Source organism: Chiloscyllium plagiosum, unplaced genomic scaffold, assembly GCF_037043375.1.
Source record: "Chiloscyllium plagiosum isolate Xiang-an unplaced genomic scaffold, Cpla_swu_hap1 HiC_scaffold_17, whole genome shotgun sequence".
Classification (NCBI taxonomy): domain Eukaryota; kingdom Metazoa; phylum Chordata; class Chondrichthyes; order Orectolobiformes; family Hemiscylliidae; genus Chiloscyllium; species Chiloscyllium plagiosum.
Window position 1 is genome coordinate 64,088,313 of NW_028270155.1, and position 15,449 is coordinate 64,103,761.

The 15,449-nt window shown below is 46.5% G+C and overlaps 1 protein-coding gene across 1 annotated transcript in view; it reads right to left on the reverse strand.

The window, feature by feature from the left end:
- The window catches only part of LOC148147390 (uncharacterized), a 75,176-nt gene that overhangs the window by 29,340 nt on the left and 30,387 nt on the right, over window positions 1-15,449 (reverse strand). The window contains exon 5 of the mRNA XM_087995612.1: window positions 14,830-14,949. Coding sequence (XP_087851738.1) covers window positions 14,830-14,949 — 120 coding nt within the window. The remainder of the gene's footprint in view (window positions 1-14,829; window positions 14,950-15,449) is intronic.

The window sequence follows — 15,449 nt, forward strand, 5'->3', positions numbered from 1 at the left end:
CTGATATGTGACTCCACATTGGCTCATGTGAAATGGCCCAGTAAGGTGAACCAAACAGCCCCTCCATTGTAATGACTGTGCACAGGAAGGGGAAATGGTGAACCAGGAAGAGCAGTCCATCACACACAATACAGGAAGTTTCCCACAATTTGGACAATGACAGATATGCCCTGACAAAGGACAGAAAGTGCTGGACAAATCCATCCCAACTAATTCCCACCCGATCAGTCTGCTCTCAATCATCTGTGAAAGTGATGGCCAAGGTGTTAATGTCGCTATCAGCCGGCATTTGCAATGGAATAGACAAACAGGCTGGGACAGACAGATTATTAATCAGTCAGGAATCAAGGGTATCAGGGAAAAGGCAGGAAAGTGGAGTTGAGGATTATCAGACCAGCCATGATCACATTGAATAGTGGAACAGACTTGATGGGCTGAATGGCTTCCCTTCGCTCCTCCATCTTATGGTCTTAGTTTAACCACAAAACATGAGTCAAATAAGAGATGAGCCATCACCAACCCAGTGCCAAGGGGCGGCTCCACACGGAAACAGATGAGAACGAGCTGCTCCTTTTTGGCTGGAGAATGGAAGAATGGTGACACCAGAAAAAGTAATGGCAAAACTTTAAGGAGCTGGAGGAAAATACCCCGTGTTTCTGAAACACTGGAAATTGCAAATGGTGGAGCATATCCCAACCCAAATTACTGAGTGCAGTGGGATGTCCAGTGGGCACCCCGCTGTGTACTAAAGTGGAACAGGCCGGATTGTTCAGTTTGTGATGAAAGGTGTGTGATGATGGAGCTTAATCTGTGTAGGTAATGTCTACTCCTCTGCCAAGTTAAAAAATCATGCAACACCAGGTTATAGCCCAACAGGTTTATTTGGAAGCACTAGCTTTTGGAGTGCTGCTCCTTATCAGGTGGTTGTGGAGTATAAGGGATTTTCAGAATGTTTCATGGATTCATGCAGCATTTGAGCAAAGTAAAATGTAATTCTGCTGGTACAAATTACACCACAAATGTATGTGTGTTTGTATGTGTGTGAGTGTGACTGTAAAAGGGTATAAGTCTGTGAGAGGGTGCGTGTGAAGGTGGGAGTGTGGGAATGTGCAGAATTACATTTTACTTTGTAATTTATTAAAATGTTGTTCTGCAAGTACAAATTACCTCACAAACTTACATGTATGTGTGTGTGAGAGTGTGTGTGTGCGAGGCGGTATGAGTGGCTGTGATAGAGAGTGTGTGTATGTGTGGGAGTGTGACTGTAAAGGGATATAAGTCTGTGAGAGGGTGTGCAGGAGGGTGGGAGGGTGGGAATGTGCACAGTTACATTTTATTTTGCTCAAAAACTGCATGAATCCCTGTACGATTCTGTAAATCCCTTTTTAAGAAATAGAACATTGGGCACAGACAGCCTCACACAGGGCACCTCACACCTTCAATGCATTATCTGGGCAAGCATGGCACTTTTGTTAAAGTTCATTTGAGAATATAATTTTTTAAAAGTTCTGGAATTTACATCTGAAAGAACTGAAACCAACAAGTCATTCTAAAATGAGAGACTTAACAAACCATCCAGGTCTTTTTCAATATATAATGTCAGTGACCTCACACTGTAAACTTTTGCTATAAATTCTGTGTCTTACGATCTTATGCTCCACAACCACCTGATGAAGGAGCAGCGCTCCAAAAGCTAGTGCTTCCAAATAAACCTGTTGGACTATAACCTGGTGTTGTGTGACTTATTTAACATGGCAGAGGGGTAGACGTTGACTCCATGGATTTTTAGTGAGGCCTTTGACCAGGTTCCACATGGCAGACCAATTAGTAGAGTCATAGAGTCATAGAGATATACAGCACGGAAACCCATCCTTCAGTCCAACCCGTCCATGCTGACCAGAAATCCCAAACCAATCAAATCTCACATGCCAGCAGCTGGCCCATAACCCTCCAAAACCTTCCTAATCATATACCCATCCAGATGCCTTTTAAATGTTGCAATTGTACTAGCCTCCAACACTTCCTCTGGCAGTTCATTCCATACACGTACCACTCTCTGAGTGAAAAAGTTGCCTCTTAGGTCTCTTTTATATCTTTCTCCTCTCACCCTAAACCTATGCCCTCTAGTTCTGGACTCCCCCAACTTAGGGAAAAGACTTTGTCTATTTCTCCTATCCATGCCCCTCATGATTTTATAAACTTCTATAAGGTCACCCCTCAGCCTCTGACACTCCAGGGAAAACAGCCCTAGCCTATTCAACCTCTCCCTATACCTCAAATCCTCCAACTCTGGCAACATCCTTGTAAATATTTTCTGAACCATTTAAATTTTCACAACATCTTGCTGAGAGGAAGGATACCAGAATTGCACGCAACATTCCAACAGTGGCCCAACCAATGCACTGTACAGCCGCAACATGACCTCCCAACTCCTGTACTCAATACTCTGGCCAATAAAGGAAAGCATACCAGACACCTTCTTCACTATCCTATCTACCTGCGACTCCACTTTCAAGGAGCTATGAACTTGCTCTCCAAGGTCTATTTGTTCAGCAACACTCCCAGGGACTTTACCATAAAGTATATAAGTCCTGCTAAGATTTGCTTTCCCAAAATGCAGCACCTCACATTTATTTAAATTAAACTCCATCTGCCACGTCTCAGCCCATTGGCCTATCTGGTCCAGATCCCTTTGTAATCTGAGGTAACCTTCTTCCCTGTCCACTACACCTCCAATTTGGTGTCATCTACAAACTTACTAACTGTACCTCTTACGCTCACATCCAAATCATTTATATAAATGATGAAGGATAGTGGACCCAACACTGACCCTTATGGTACTCCAATGGTCACAGGCCTCCAATCTGAAAAACAACCCTCCACCAGCACTCTCTGTCTTCTACTTTTGAGCCAGTTCTGTATCCAAATGGTGAGTTCTCCCTGTATTCCATGAGATCTAACCTTGCCAACCAATCTCCCATGGGGAACCTTGTCGAACGCCTTACTGAAGTCCATATAGATCACATCTACTGCTCTGCCCTGATCAATCCTCTTTTTTATTTCCTCAAAAAACTCAATCAAGTTTGCGAGACATGATTTCCCTCGCATAAAGCCATGTTGACTATCCCTAATCAGTCCTTGTGTTTCCAAATACATTTACATCCTGTTCCTCAGGATCCCCTCCAACAACCTGTCCACCACCGACATCAGGCTCACTGATCTATAGTTCCCTGGCTTGTCCTTACCACCCTTCTTAAACAGTGGCACCACGTTAGCCAACTTTCAGTTTTCTGGCACCTCACCTGTGGCTATTGATGGCACAAATATCTCAGTGAGAGGCCCAGTTATCACTTCCCTAGCTTCCCACAGAGTTCTAGGGTACACCTGATCGGGTCCTGGGCATTTATCCACCTTTATACATTTCAAGACATCCAGCACTTCCTCCTCTGTAAAATAGACATTTTTCAAGATATTTCATATATTTCCCTACATTCTATATCTTCCATGTCCTTTTCCACAGTAAATACTGATGCAAAATACTCGTTTAGTATCTCCCTCATCTCCTGTGGCTCCACACAATGGCCGCCTTGATGATCTTTGAGGGGCCCTATTCTCTCCCTAGTTACCCTTTTGTCCTTAATGTATCTGTAAAAACCCATTGGATTCTCCTTAACTCTATTTTCCAAAGCTATCTCATGTTCCCTTTTTGCCCTCCTGATTTCTCTCAAGTTTACTCCTATTGCCTTTATACTTTTCTAAGGATTCACTCGATCTATCCTGTCTATACCTTACATATGCTTCCTTCTTTTCCCTAACCGAACCTTCAATTTCTTTAGTCATCCAGCATTCCCTGCACTTACCAGCCTTTCCTTTTCCCCTAACAGGAATATACTTTCTCTGGACTCTCATTATCTCATTTCTGAAGGCTTCCCATTTTCCAGCCGTCCCTTTACCTGCAAACATCTGCGCACAAACAGCAGAAAGTTCTTGTCTAATACTGTCAAAATTGGCCTTTCTCCAATTTAAAACTTCAGCTTTTAGATCTGGTCTATCTGTTTCCATCACTATTTTAAAACGAATACAATTATGGTCGCTGGCCCCCAAGTGCTCTCCCACTGACACCTCAGTCACCTGCCCTGCCTTATTTCTCAAGAATCGGTCAAGTTTTGTACTTTCTCTAATAGGTGCATCTACATACTGAATCAGAAAATTTTCTTTTACACACTTAACAAATTCCTCTCCATCTAAACCCTTAACACTATGGCAGTCCCAGTCTACATTTGGAAATTGTACCATAACCACCCTATTATTCTTACAGATAACTGATATCTCCTTAAAAAATTATTTTTCAATTTCCCTCTGACTGTTAGGGGATCGATAATACAATCCTAATAAGATGATCATCCCTTTCTTATTTCTCAGTTCCACCCATATAACTTCCCTGGATGTATTTCTGGGAATATCCTCCCTCAGTATAGCTGTAATGCTATCCCTTATCAAAAAAGCCACTCCCCCTCCTCTCTTGCCTCCCTTTCTGGTCTTCCTGTAGCATTTGTATCCCGGAACATTAAGCTGCCAGTCCTGTCCATCCCCGAGCCACATTTCAGTAATTGCCATGATATTCCAGTCCCATGTTCCTAATCATGTCCTGAGTTCATCTGCCTTCCCTGTTAGGCCTCTTGCATTGAAATAAATGTAGTTTAATTAACCAGTCCAACCTTGTTCTCTGCTTTGTTCCTGCCTGTCCTCTCTAATTGACTCTCTTTTGTTCTCAACTGTATCAATCTCAGATTGAAGTCTTTCCTCACTATCTCTCTAGGTCCCAACCCCACCTCAAAATTAGGTCACATGGGATTCAGGGTGAACTTGTCAATTGGATACAAAATTGGCTTCATGGTAGGAGACAGTGAGTGGTGGTGGAGGGTTGTATGTCAGACTGGAGGTCTGTAACCAGCAGTGTTCCACAGGGATCAGCACTAGGCCCACTGTTATTTGTCATTGATATAAATGATTTAGATGAGAATATAAGAGGCAGGGCCAGTAAATTTGCAGATGACACCAAAATTGGTGGTGTTAGAGACAGTGATGACGATTATCTGAGATTATAAATGGATCTTGATCAATTAGGCCAATGGGCTGAGGTGTGGCAGATGGAGTTTAATTTGAATAAATGTCAGGTATTGCATTTTGGTAAAACAAACAGGGGCAGGACCTACACAGTTAATGGTCGGGCCTGAGGGAATGTTGTAGAACAGAGAAACCTCGGGGTTCAGGTACATAGTTCATTGAAAGTTGTGTCACAGGTAGACAGGGTGGGAAAGAAGGTGTTTGGCACCTTTATTGCTGAGACCATTGAGTAAAACAGTTGGGATGTCATGGTGTGATTGTACAGGACATTGGTGAGGCCAATTTTGGAGTACAGTTACACAATCCTTTTTCCAAAATCCTTGGGGCCAGTTGTTTTTCTGAATTAGGAATTTTTCGGATTCGGAATAAATGACATTTTCACAGGGAAATGAGAAAAGTATTACCTAACAGCAGATGCACGTGTGAACAGTACAAGCACTGAAACACAATTGATGCCTGTCAGTGCTGGGCCACACCACCATGTCACATCTGAGTGACGCGAATCGAGTGGGTCACCTGTACACACGCCAAAATGGCGCTCCACACTCCAGAAAAACAATTTCGGATTTTGGAGCTTTTGGAGTTTTGAATTTTGGATAAAGGATTGTGTACCTGTACTGTGTACAGTTCTGGTTGCCATGGTACAGGAAGGATATGGTTGAATTGGAGAGGATGTAGAAAAGGTTCACAAAGATGGCATAAGGAATGGAGGGTTTGAATTATAAGGAGTGGCTGGTAAGCTACAAGGCTTTTTCACTGGAGAGTAGGAGGTTAAAGAGTGACCTTCGAACACAGAACACAGAACAGTACAGCACAGTACAGGCCCTTCAGCTCACGATGTTGTGCTGAGCATTTACTTTAATCTAAGATCAATCTAACCTACACACCCCTCAGTTTACTGCCATCCATGTGCTTGTCCAGCAGTCGCTTAAACATCCCTAATGTCTCTGACTCTACTACCATCACTGGCAGTGCATTCCACGTACGCACCACTCTCTGAGAAAAGAACCTGCCTCTGACATCACCCCAATACCTTCCTCCAATCACCTTAAAATTATGATCCCTTGTGACAGCCATTACTGCCCTGGGGAAAAGTCTCTGGCTAACTACTCTATCTATGTCTCCCATTCCCTTGTACACCTCTATCAAGTCACCTCTCTCTCTTCCTCTCTCCAGTGTGAAAAGCCCAAGCTCACTCAACCTCTCTTCATAATACAAGTCCTCCAATCCAGGCAGCATCCTCGTAAATCTCCTCTGCACCCTCTCTAAAGCATCTACATCCTTCCTCGAATGAGGTGACCAGAACTGAACACAACATTCCAAGTGTGGTCTAACCAGGGTCCTATAGAGCTGCAGCAAAACCTCTTAAACTCAATCCCCCTGTTAATGAAAACCAAAACACTATCCACCTTCTTAACAACCCAATCAAGTTGGCAGCAATTTTGAGGGATCTATGTCCATGGGCCCCAACATCCTGCTGTTCCTCCACTCTGCCAAGAATCCTGTCTTTAAGCCAAAAGCCAATATGACTCGCACTGTCTGTGACCTCATTGCATCCGGTGATCTCCCCTCCACTGCCTCCAAACTCATAGTCCCCCAGCCCCACACTGCCCGGTTCGATCTGCTCTCCAAGGTCCACAAGCCCAACTACCCCGACCGGCCCATCATCTCGGCATGCTCCTGCCCCAATGAACTCATCTCGTCTTACCTCGACTCCATCCTCTGCCCCTCAGTTCAGGCACTTCCCACCTCCATCTGCGACACCAACCACGCTCTCCATCTCTTCAGCAACTTCCAGTTCCCTGGCCCCCAGTGCTATCTCTTCACTATCGACGTGCAGTCCTTATACATGTTAATATCTCACAAGGATGGCCTCCAGGCCCTTTGCTTCTTCCTCTCCAACAGACCCATCCAGTCCCCCTCCACCAATACCCTCCTCCGCCTCGCCAAACTGGTCCTCACCCTCAATAACGTTTCCTTTAACTCCTCCCAATTCCTCCAAATCAGGGGGTGGCCATTGGTACCCACATGGGCCCCAGCTATTCCTGCCTCTTTGTTGGCAAAATCAAACAATCCCTCTTCAGCACCTACACAGGCAATGTACCCCAACTCTTCTGCCGTTATATCAATGACTGCATCGGTGCAGCTTCCTGCCCCCAGACTGAACTGGAGCAGTTCATCGATTTCACCCACAACTTCCATCCTGCTCTCAAATTCACTTGGTCAATCTCGGACACCTCCCTCCCATTTCTTGACCTCACCGTTTCCATCTCCAGTGAGTCACCAGACGGATGTTTACTACAAACCCACAGATTCCCATAACTCCCTGGACCACACCTCCTCCCACACAATATCTTGCAAGAACTCCATCCCATTCTCCCAATTCCTCCACCTCTGCCGCATCTACTCGGACGAGGAAATATTCCACTCGTGAGTATCCCAGATGTCCACCTACTTCGAGCAGCATGATTTTCCTCCGTTTGTCAGCATTCCCCATTCCACTGCTGCAGACCCCCGCCCTTCCCAACGCAATAAAGGCTGGGTCCCCCTTGTACTCACCTACCACCCCAATAGTCTCCGCATCTAACGCATCATCCTTTAATGCTTCCGCCAACTCCAATTAGACCCCACCACCAAGACCATCTTCCAGTCCCCACCCCTTTCTGCCTTCCGCAAGGACTATTCCCTTCGACAATCCTTGGTTTGCGCCACTCTCCCCACCAACCCCTTCGAGCCACCAAGTACCTTCCCCGGTCACCGGAAAAGATGCAGAGCCTGCAGGTACACCAGCCGGTCACCTCCATCCAGGGCCCCAAACAGTCCTTCCAGGTGAGACTGAGGTTCACCTGCCTCTCTTCCAACCTCGTTTACTGCATCAGGTGCTCCCGATGTTGTCTGAGGGAATGGTTCACTGAACATCGCAGCTGGGTCCGCAAGGGCCGACCGGACCTCCCACTCATCTCCCAATTTAATTCCCCTTCCCACTCCCTTTCTGACATGACCATCCTTGGCATCCTCCATTGCCTCAATGAAACACACTGCAAATTGGAGGAACAACACCCCATCTTCCACCTGGGCAGCCTACAGCCCAGATGGCTCAATATTGGGTTCTCCAATTTCAAATAACCTCCCTTTCCATCCCCCAACTCCCTTCCCAGACTCTTCGCCTCCCTCCCAGTGCTCCCTGCCACCAATTGGATTCATTCCACCCATTGACCAACCAGGTCGTCCCCTCTACCTGTCTTGACCTAACCCTACTTTACAACCTTACACCCACCACCCGTTTTATTTGCAGCTCCCCCCCCACACCCAGCCCCAGTCCTGAAGAAGGGTTACACCCAAAACATCAGCTTCTCCACCTCCTGATGCTGCCTGCCTTGCTGTGTTCTACTTCCAGCCTCCTCCTGTCTACCTTGGATTTCAGCATCCAGTATAGCATTTGTTTTGGCTTTAACCCTGTATTCAACATCCAAATTTGACCTTCCTAAATGAATCACTTCTTATTTAACCAGGTTTAACTCCATCTGCCACTTCTCAGCCCAGCTCTGCATCCTGTCAGTGTCTCGTTGTAGTCTGTAACAGCCCTCGCCACGATCCACGACATCACCGACCTTTGTGTCACTGGCAAACTTACTAACCCATCCTTCCACTTCTTCATCCAAGTCACTTATAAAAACTACAAAGAGCAGACGCCCAAAAGCAGATCCTTGTGGGACTCCACTGGTCACCGAGCTCCAGGAGGAATACTTTCCATCCACGACCACTCGCTGTCTTCTTTTGGCCAGCCAATTCTGTATCCAGACAGCCAAAATTCCCGATATCCCATACCTCCTAACATTCTGAATGAGCCTACCATGGGGAACCTTATCAAATGCCTTACTGAAATCCATTTACGGCACATCCACTGCTCAACCTTCATCAACTTGTCTCGTCACATCCTCAGAGATCTCAATAAGGCCAGTGAGACATGACCTGCCCTTCACAAAGCCATGCTGACTGTGTTTAATCAAATAATGTCTTTCCAAATGGTCATAAATCCTATCTCTCAGAATCCTTTCCAGCACCTTGCTTACCACAGACGTAAGACTGACTTGTCTGTAATTCCCAGGGATTTCCCTATTCCCTTTCTTGAACGGAGTAACAGCATTCTCCTCCCTCCAATCAGCCTGTACTACTCCCATGGAGAGTGAGGATGCAAAGATCATCACCAGAGGTGTAGTAATCTCATTCCTCACTTCCTGTAGTAACCTCGGATATATCTGGTCTGGCTCTGGGGACTTATCTAACTTGATGCTTCCCAGAATTTCCAGCACATCCATTTCCTTAATGTCAATCTGTTCAAGCTTATTAACCTGGTCCACAATGTTCTCATTATCAATGAGGTCCCTCTCTCTTGAACATTGAAGCAAAAGCTCATTTAAGGCCTCCCCTACCTCTTCAGACTCAAGGCACAAGATCCCTCCACTATCCCTGATCAGCCCTACCCTCTCGCTGATCATTCTCTTATTCCTCACGTAAGTGTAGACTGTCTCTTGGTTTTCCCTAATCCTTTCCCCCAAGGCTTTTTCATGCCCCCTCCTAGCTCTCCTCAGTCCATTTTTTGAGTTCTTTCCTAGCTATACTGTAATCCTCGAAAGCTGTGCCAGATCCTTGCTTCCAAAACCTTCAGTAAGCTTCCTTCTTCCTCTTGACAAGAAGCTCCTCTTCTCTTGCCATCCAAGGCTCCTTAACCTGACCATTCCTTTGCCTGTCTCAGTGGGACAAAGTTATCCAACACTCACAACCAGTGTTCCTGAAACAGCCTTCACATTTCTGTTGTACAGTTCCCGCAGAAATTTATACTCCACAGCTCCTGTCTAATAGCGATATCATTTCCCCTCCCCCAATTAATTATGGATGTTTATGAAATCATGAGGGGCATGGATAAGGTAAGTAACAAACTCTTTTCCCAAAGAGTGAGGGAATTCAAAACTAGAGCGCATAATTTTAAACTGAGTGGAGAAAGATTTAAAAGGAAGCTGAGGGGAAATGTTCTCACACAGAGGCTGGTTCATATGTGGCATGAACTGTTAGAGGAAGTGGCAGATGCAGGTACAGTTACAACTTGTAAAAGATATTTGGACAGGTACATTAACAGGAGGATCACTGTGTTTCCACATTAAAGTTCCTCATTCAGCTCACACAGGTATAATTGGTCTGTGCTGTTTTCATCTCACTGACCTCCAGGAGATTTTGGAGACAGCTCAACAGACAGTACCTCTTCGATGTGACTGAACCTACAAGTATCCTTTGATTTTCTGTACAATTCTGCCTTTCTGTGTTACTTTAGCCCGGTCAGTAGACAACAGCTGTTTATATTTTAAAAAACTTTATTTCTAATGCACTCAACTGTTCACCTCAAGATCTATTCCAGTCTGTAAACCCGCAGTAAACCAACATTCCAATACCAATAACAAAACTCAAAAGTGAAACTAAAACTGTGTTCCTCCATTCTTAACACACACTTTAGAAATACAAATCAACCTGAAAGCTATCCATGCATCTCCTGCCTGAGAACACAGGTTCCCAAATGATATTAATAACATTTCCTGAACCTTCATCACACTGGGAACCAACTGAGTTTTATGATGTATCAAGATTGCCTCCATTTTGTGTCAGCAGATGTTCACTGAGCAAAGTGATTTGACTTTGTGTCCTTCACCAAGGTCAGTGCTGTTTGCTGTATTGACAGGAATGTGGAATACTGCAGCTCAGTGCATACAGGCAGTGGTCACAGCAATGGTTCCATGGGCCATCGATCTGGTCAGAAGGAAATAATGTCCAATTCTCTGGCCTTGGTTTTCCACTCTAGGGAAACAGGTTATCCTTCCCATAAAGTTATGGAGGTTGTGGGCAGTCACCTTCATATAAGAGATGTAATCTTGTAAAAAAGTTCTTGACTGTGGTGACATGTCCCCCAACTCAAACCAGCCAGTGACCTGCTGGTGTCCAGCAGCTCCCACTGCTGCTGGTGAATTCCTGGCTGGTCATTCTAGGCAGTGGCTTCACCTTCATTGTTGCTGTGGCTGGATGGCAAGTCCTACTGCATCGGAGTTTAATATGGGAAGCCCACAGGCAGAAAGACATCACAGTCTTCGCTGTTCTCTCTCATGGAGGTCTCAGACAGCAGTAGGAGGGAGAGTCTGGACAAATACCTCAGTGAGGCCAGAGGGGTTCGGAGACGTGTCTTGTCAGCTTGGACCAGGAGATGGCCTTTGGAAGAATATCCAACACCTACTTAATCAACTTGCTCTTCAAATGGGGTTAATGCAGGGACTCCACAATTGGATCCATCTGCTCTACACAAACATCAGTGGGACAGTTTAAATAATGGGTGGGAATCGGAAAGCTTTCCGATCAGAGATGGAGCCAGGCAGGACTGTCCTCTCTCCCGTCCTGTTTGTGTGCTGTATTGAACCATTTACTGAGTACAATACGAAGGAGGCAGGTGTAGGAAAAGGGAAAATGCTAGATACTGCAGGCACTGAATTCAAATCATCCCTGCACATGGAAAACATCACTGCTTTCTGCACAGATCCACCGTCAGTGATCAGATTGATGAGAATCTGTGACCAGTTCAAACTGGCTTCAGGACACAAGATCAACTGCAGCAAGAATGGGCTCCTGTTCCTTTTCAGAACTGGGCCAATCAATCCTTTGCCCTTTGCCCTGTCCGAGCAGACTACCTGAAGGTGCTGGGAATGTGATTCAGAGGAGCCGAGGGGTGTCATAGAACCTGGAAGGTGTGGGTCACTGTGATGTGACTGAAACTGGGATGGGGAAGTGACATTCCCTCTCCATTGGAGTTAAGGAGCTGGTCACCAGCTGGGAGATGCTTCTTCATTTCTCAATGTGCTGTCACTTTGGCCCATACTCCACTCCTGGACAGTGGAGGTCACTCAAAACATCTTCCACTTTGTCTGGAGTTCAACCACGGGCCATGTCTGTGGGGACACAGCCGTAGGGAATGTACCCAACACCCGCCTCAGCCCAATAAAAACACAGATCTGTGGATACTGGGAATCGGAAAGAAAACAGGCAAGTGCTGGAGAAACTCAGTAGATCTGGCAACATGGACAGAGAGAAAAACAGAGTTAATGTTTCCAGTCCAGTGATCCTTCTTCAGAATTGCTGAGTTTCTCCAGCACTTTGTGTTGTGTTTCTGATTTCCAGCACCCACCGTTCTTTGTTCCATATTACTGTGGTTTATCAGGTCAGGTTTCACTCTGAGATCTGATGTGTCCAGTATCACCATCAGCTGGGATTGGGACACAATTAAAGTTACCTGGGCCTTGGGCGTTCTGTATATCCAGAAGGTTCCCATTTGGTCTCACTGGAGTTGATCTTGTTCTGATCCCAGCTGGAGGAGAGAGGGTACTCCCTGTCAGACCCACCCTGTCCACCCAGAGTCTCACTGCCTCCGCATGTTGCTCTCACCGTGGTTCAGGTGAGGAACAGACCATCACCAGCTCCTTGTGGGATGTGCCTCAGTGGGAACAGATAAACTCATCGTCCGGGAATGACTTTATCGGCTAACAGCCTGAGGTGGAGCCAAATGTGGACAGGACTGACACCCCCTTCAAGGCCCCTCATTTCCTTACCCTGTCTGACTGTTCCCAGTCTATCTCCACTCCCCATCCCACCTCTGCCCTCCCCTGAATTCCTTGTGTATCCCTCCACCCCCTTGACCCCATTCCCCCAGCTCCCCTCACTGCCACAACCTGGCCATTCCCAATGCTCCATGCCAGCTTCCAGCTTTCTGTCCCTCTCCCTTGTGCCGTAACCAAGAGAAAGTGCTGCCCTCAGACCAAACTGCAGAAACTTGCCTCTGTACATCACCGGGAAACTAACGTGAACCGGGCTCACCAGATTCTCACACACTGCTGACTGGGGCTTCAAGGAGGGACTGGGTTTTTATGTTCATGAATATTCATGGGATCCAAATGTAAACCAAGTAGGAAGCCCCACAGTCTGGTGTAATACCTGACAAACTGTAAACACACGGCTTTATCTCGACACCACAACCTGTCATTGGGAAATACAACAATTCACACCCGGCCTAATTCAGCCACACTCCCAGCACATCTCCTCAGTTCATCAGAAAAGCCAGATTGGACAGATAACATTAACTCTGTTTCTCTCTGCACAGATGCTGCCAGACCTGCTGAGTTTCTCCAGCACTTTCTCATTTCATTCCATTTCCTGCTCTTGCAGGTTTCATGAGATCTCCCCGACATTTCTGCTCTTGCTGTAAACCAGGCAGTCAGTCTGGCCGACTGTCACTCGGGAGGCTGGACAGAATGATGGAAATGGCTCCCTCCAGGGAAGATCATGAGGAGCTCCACCTCCCCAGCCTTGTCAGGTCGGCCTGGGCAGCCTACAGCCCAAAGGACTTAACATTCTGTTCCTGAATTTCCAATAACCTTCCCACCCATCCCCCCACCTCCTTTACAGCCCCACCTTCTCCCTTCCATTCCACCCACTGACCCTTCCTTCCAGCTCCCAACTGGATCCATCCCTCCCATCGACCAAACAGGTCGTACCCACTACCCGTGTTCACCTATCACTGCCTCACCATTCTGCTGCTCTCCCCACCCTTCCCCTTCCCTCTCCTTATCTGCAGCTCCCCCCATCCCTGAAGAATGGCTCATGCCCGAAACGTCGATTCTCCTGCTCCTTGGATGCTGCCTGACCTGCTGTGCTTTTCCAGCAACACACTTTCAGCTCTGATCTCCAGCATCTGCAGTCCTCACTTCCTCCCTGATCACGGGTTAGACCTGATGCATTGACTTCTCCACCTCCTGATGCTGCCGGGCTTGCTGTGTTCTTCCAGCCTCCTGTTTGTCTACTTGGTCAGGTCCTTCACCCCCTGCTGGGCTCCCTGCACCCTCCCCATTTCCCCATTAATATCGAGGCCCCTGTCCCAGCCATTTACACTGAATAACATCCTGATTGTGGACATACTGCTGTCCACAGGTCTGGATCAATAACATCATAGAATCCCGACAGTGTGGAAACAGGCCATTTACCAACAAGGCCACACTGACCCTCCGAAGAATATCCCACTCAGACCCATTCCCCTACCCTATTACTCTACATTTTCCCCGACTACTGCACCTCACCTAGATACACGTGAACACTGTGGGGAATTTAGCTTGGCCAATTCACCTAACCTGCACATCTTTGAGCTGTGGGAGGAAACCGGAGCACCTGGAGGAAACCCACGCAGACACGGGGAGAATGTGCAAGCCCCACACAGACAGTCGCCTGAAGCTGGAATCGAACCCGGGTCCCTGGCGCTGTGAGGCAGCTAGTCACTGAGCCACCGTGTCACCTTAATCTCCTGTAGTTCGATGTTTGGTGAATAAACAGATTTATTCTCGCGGTCTCTAGAAGGAGATTGGGTGGGAAAACTCGGATATACTCAGATGATGTCATGATGATTGTAAATGTAAGATCTTGTTCACCTGAAGCCCAGGAATTAAAGCCTGCCTTTAGCTGAAGTGAGGAGGAGCCATGTCAGAAATACTGGAGACACAGAAGGTTCCAGATAAAGAGAGAATAATCCCCAGATTCATCCACAAAGGGAATAACAAACAGAAACACTGACAGTCTGGAATCCATATCAATACAGATTCAGAGGGAGTGGGTTCCTTCCATTACCTGGACGGAGGGTTCGTTCTTCAACTGAGTGACAACGGCCCTCGGGTTCCCGTTTATAGGTGACGCAAATGGCAAAGAAATCTGAACAGCAGTGACCTCCATCCGACCATCAGGGCCCACCTGCACAATGATAATAAGATTGTTTGTAATAGTTTCCAGTGTCTTTTACTGAACAAGCCAGTGACAATGTAACCTTGTTGTTTAATAATTCCATGGTGACAGGTTGAACGAGGCAGAGAGTGGGTTTTAAGGGAGTTGACGATCTGTCACTTCGACCTTCACTCTGAATGAGGGATATGATTTGGAGGAGCTGGTGTTGGACTGTGGTGGACAAAGTTAAAAATCCCACAACACCTAGTTACAGTCCAACAGGTTTATTTGGAAGCACTAACTTTCGGAGCGCTGCTCCTTCATCAGGTGGTTGTGCTGTAGGATCATAAGACAGATCACAAAATTTTGCTCTTAATCTTGTGTCTTACAATCTTATACTCCACAACCACCTGATGAAGGAGCAGCGCCTCTGAACGTTAGAGCTTCCAAATAAACCTGTTGGATTACCCCAGCACTCCACAGTTCACTCCCATGGGATCACATGTTTAAGAGGCCAAGGGCCTGCTCAT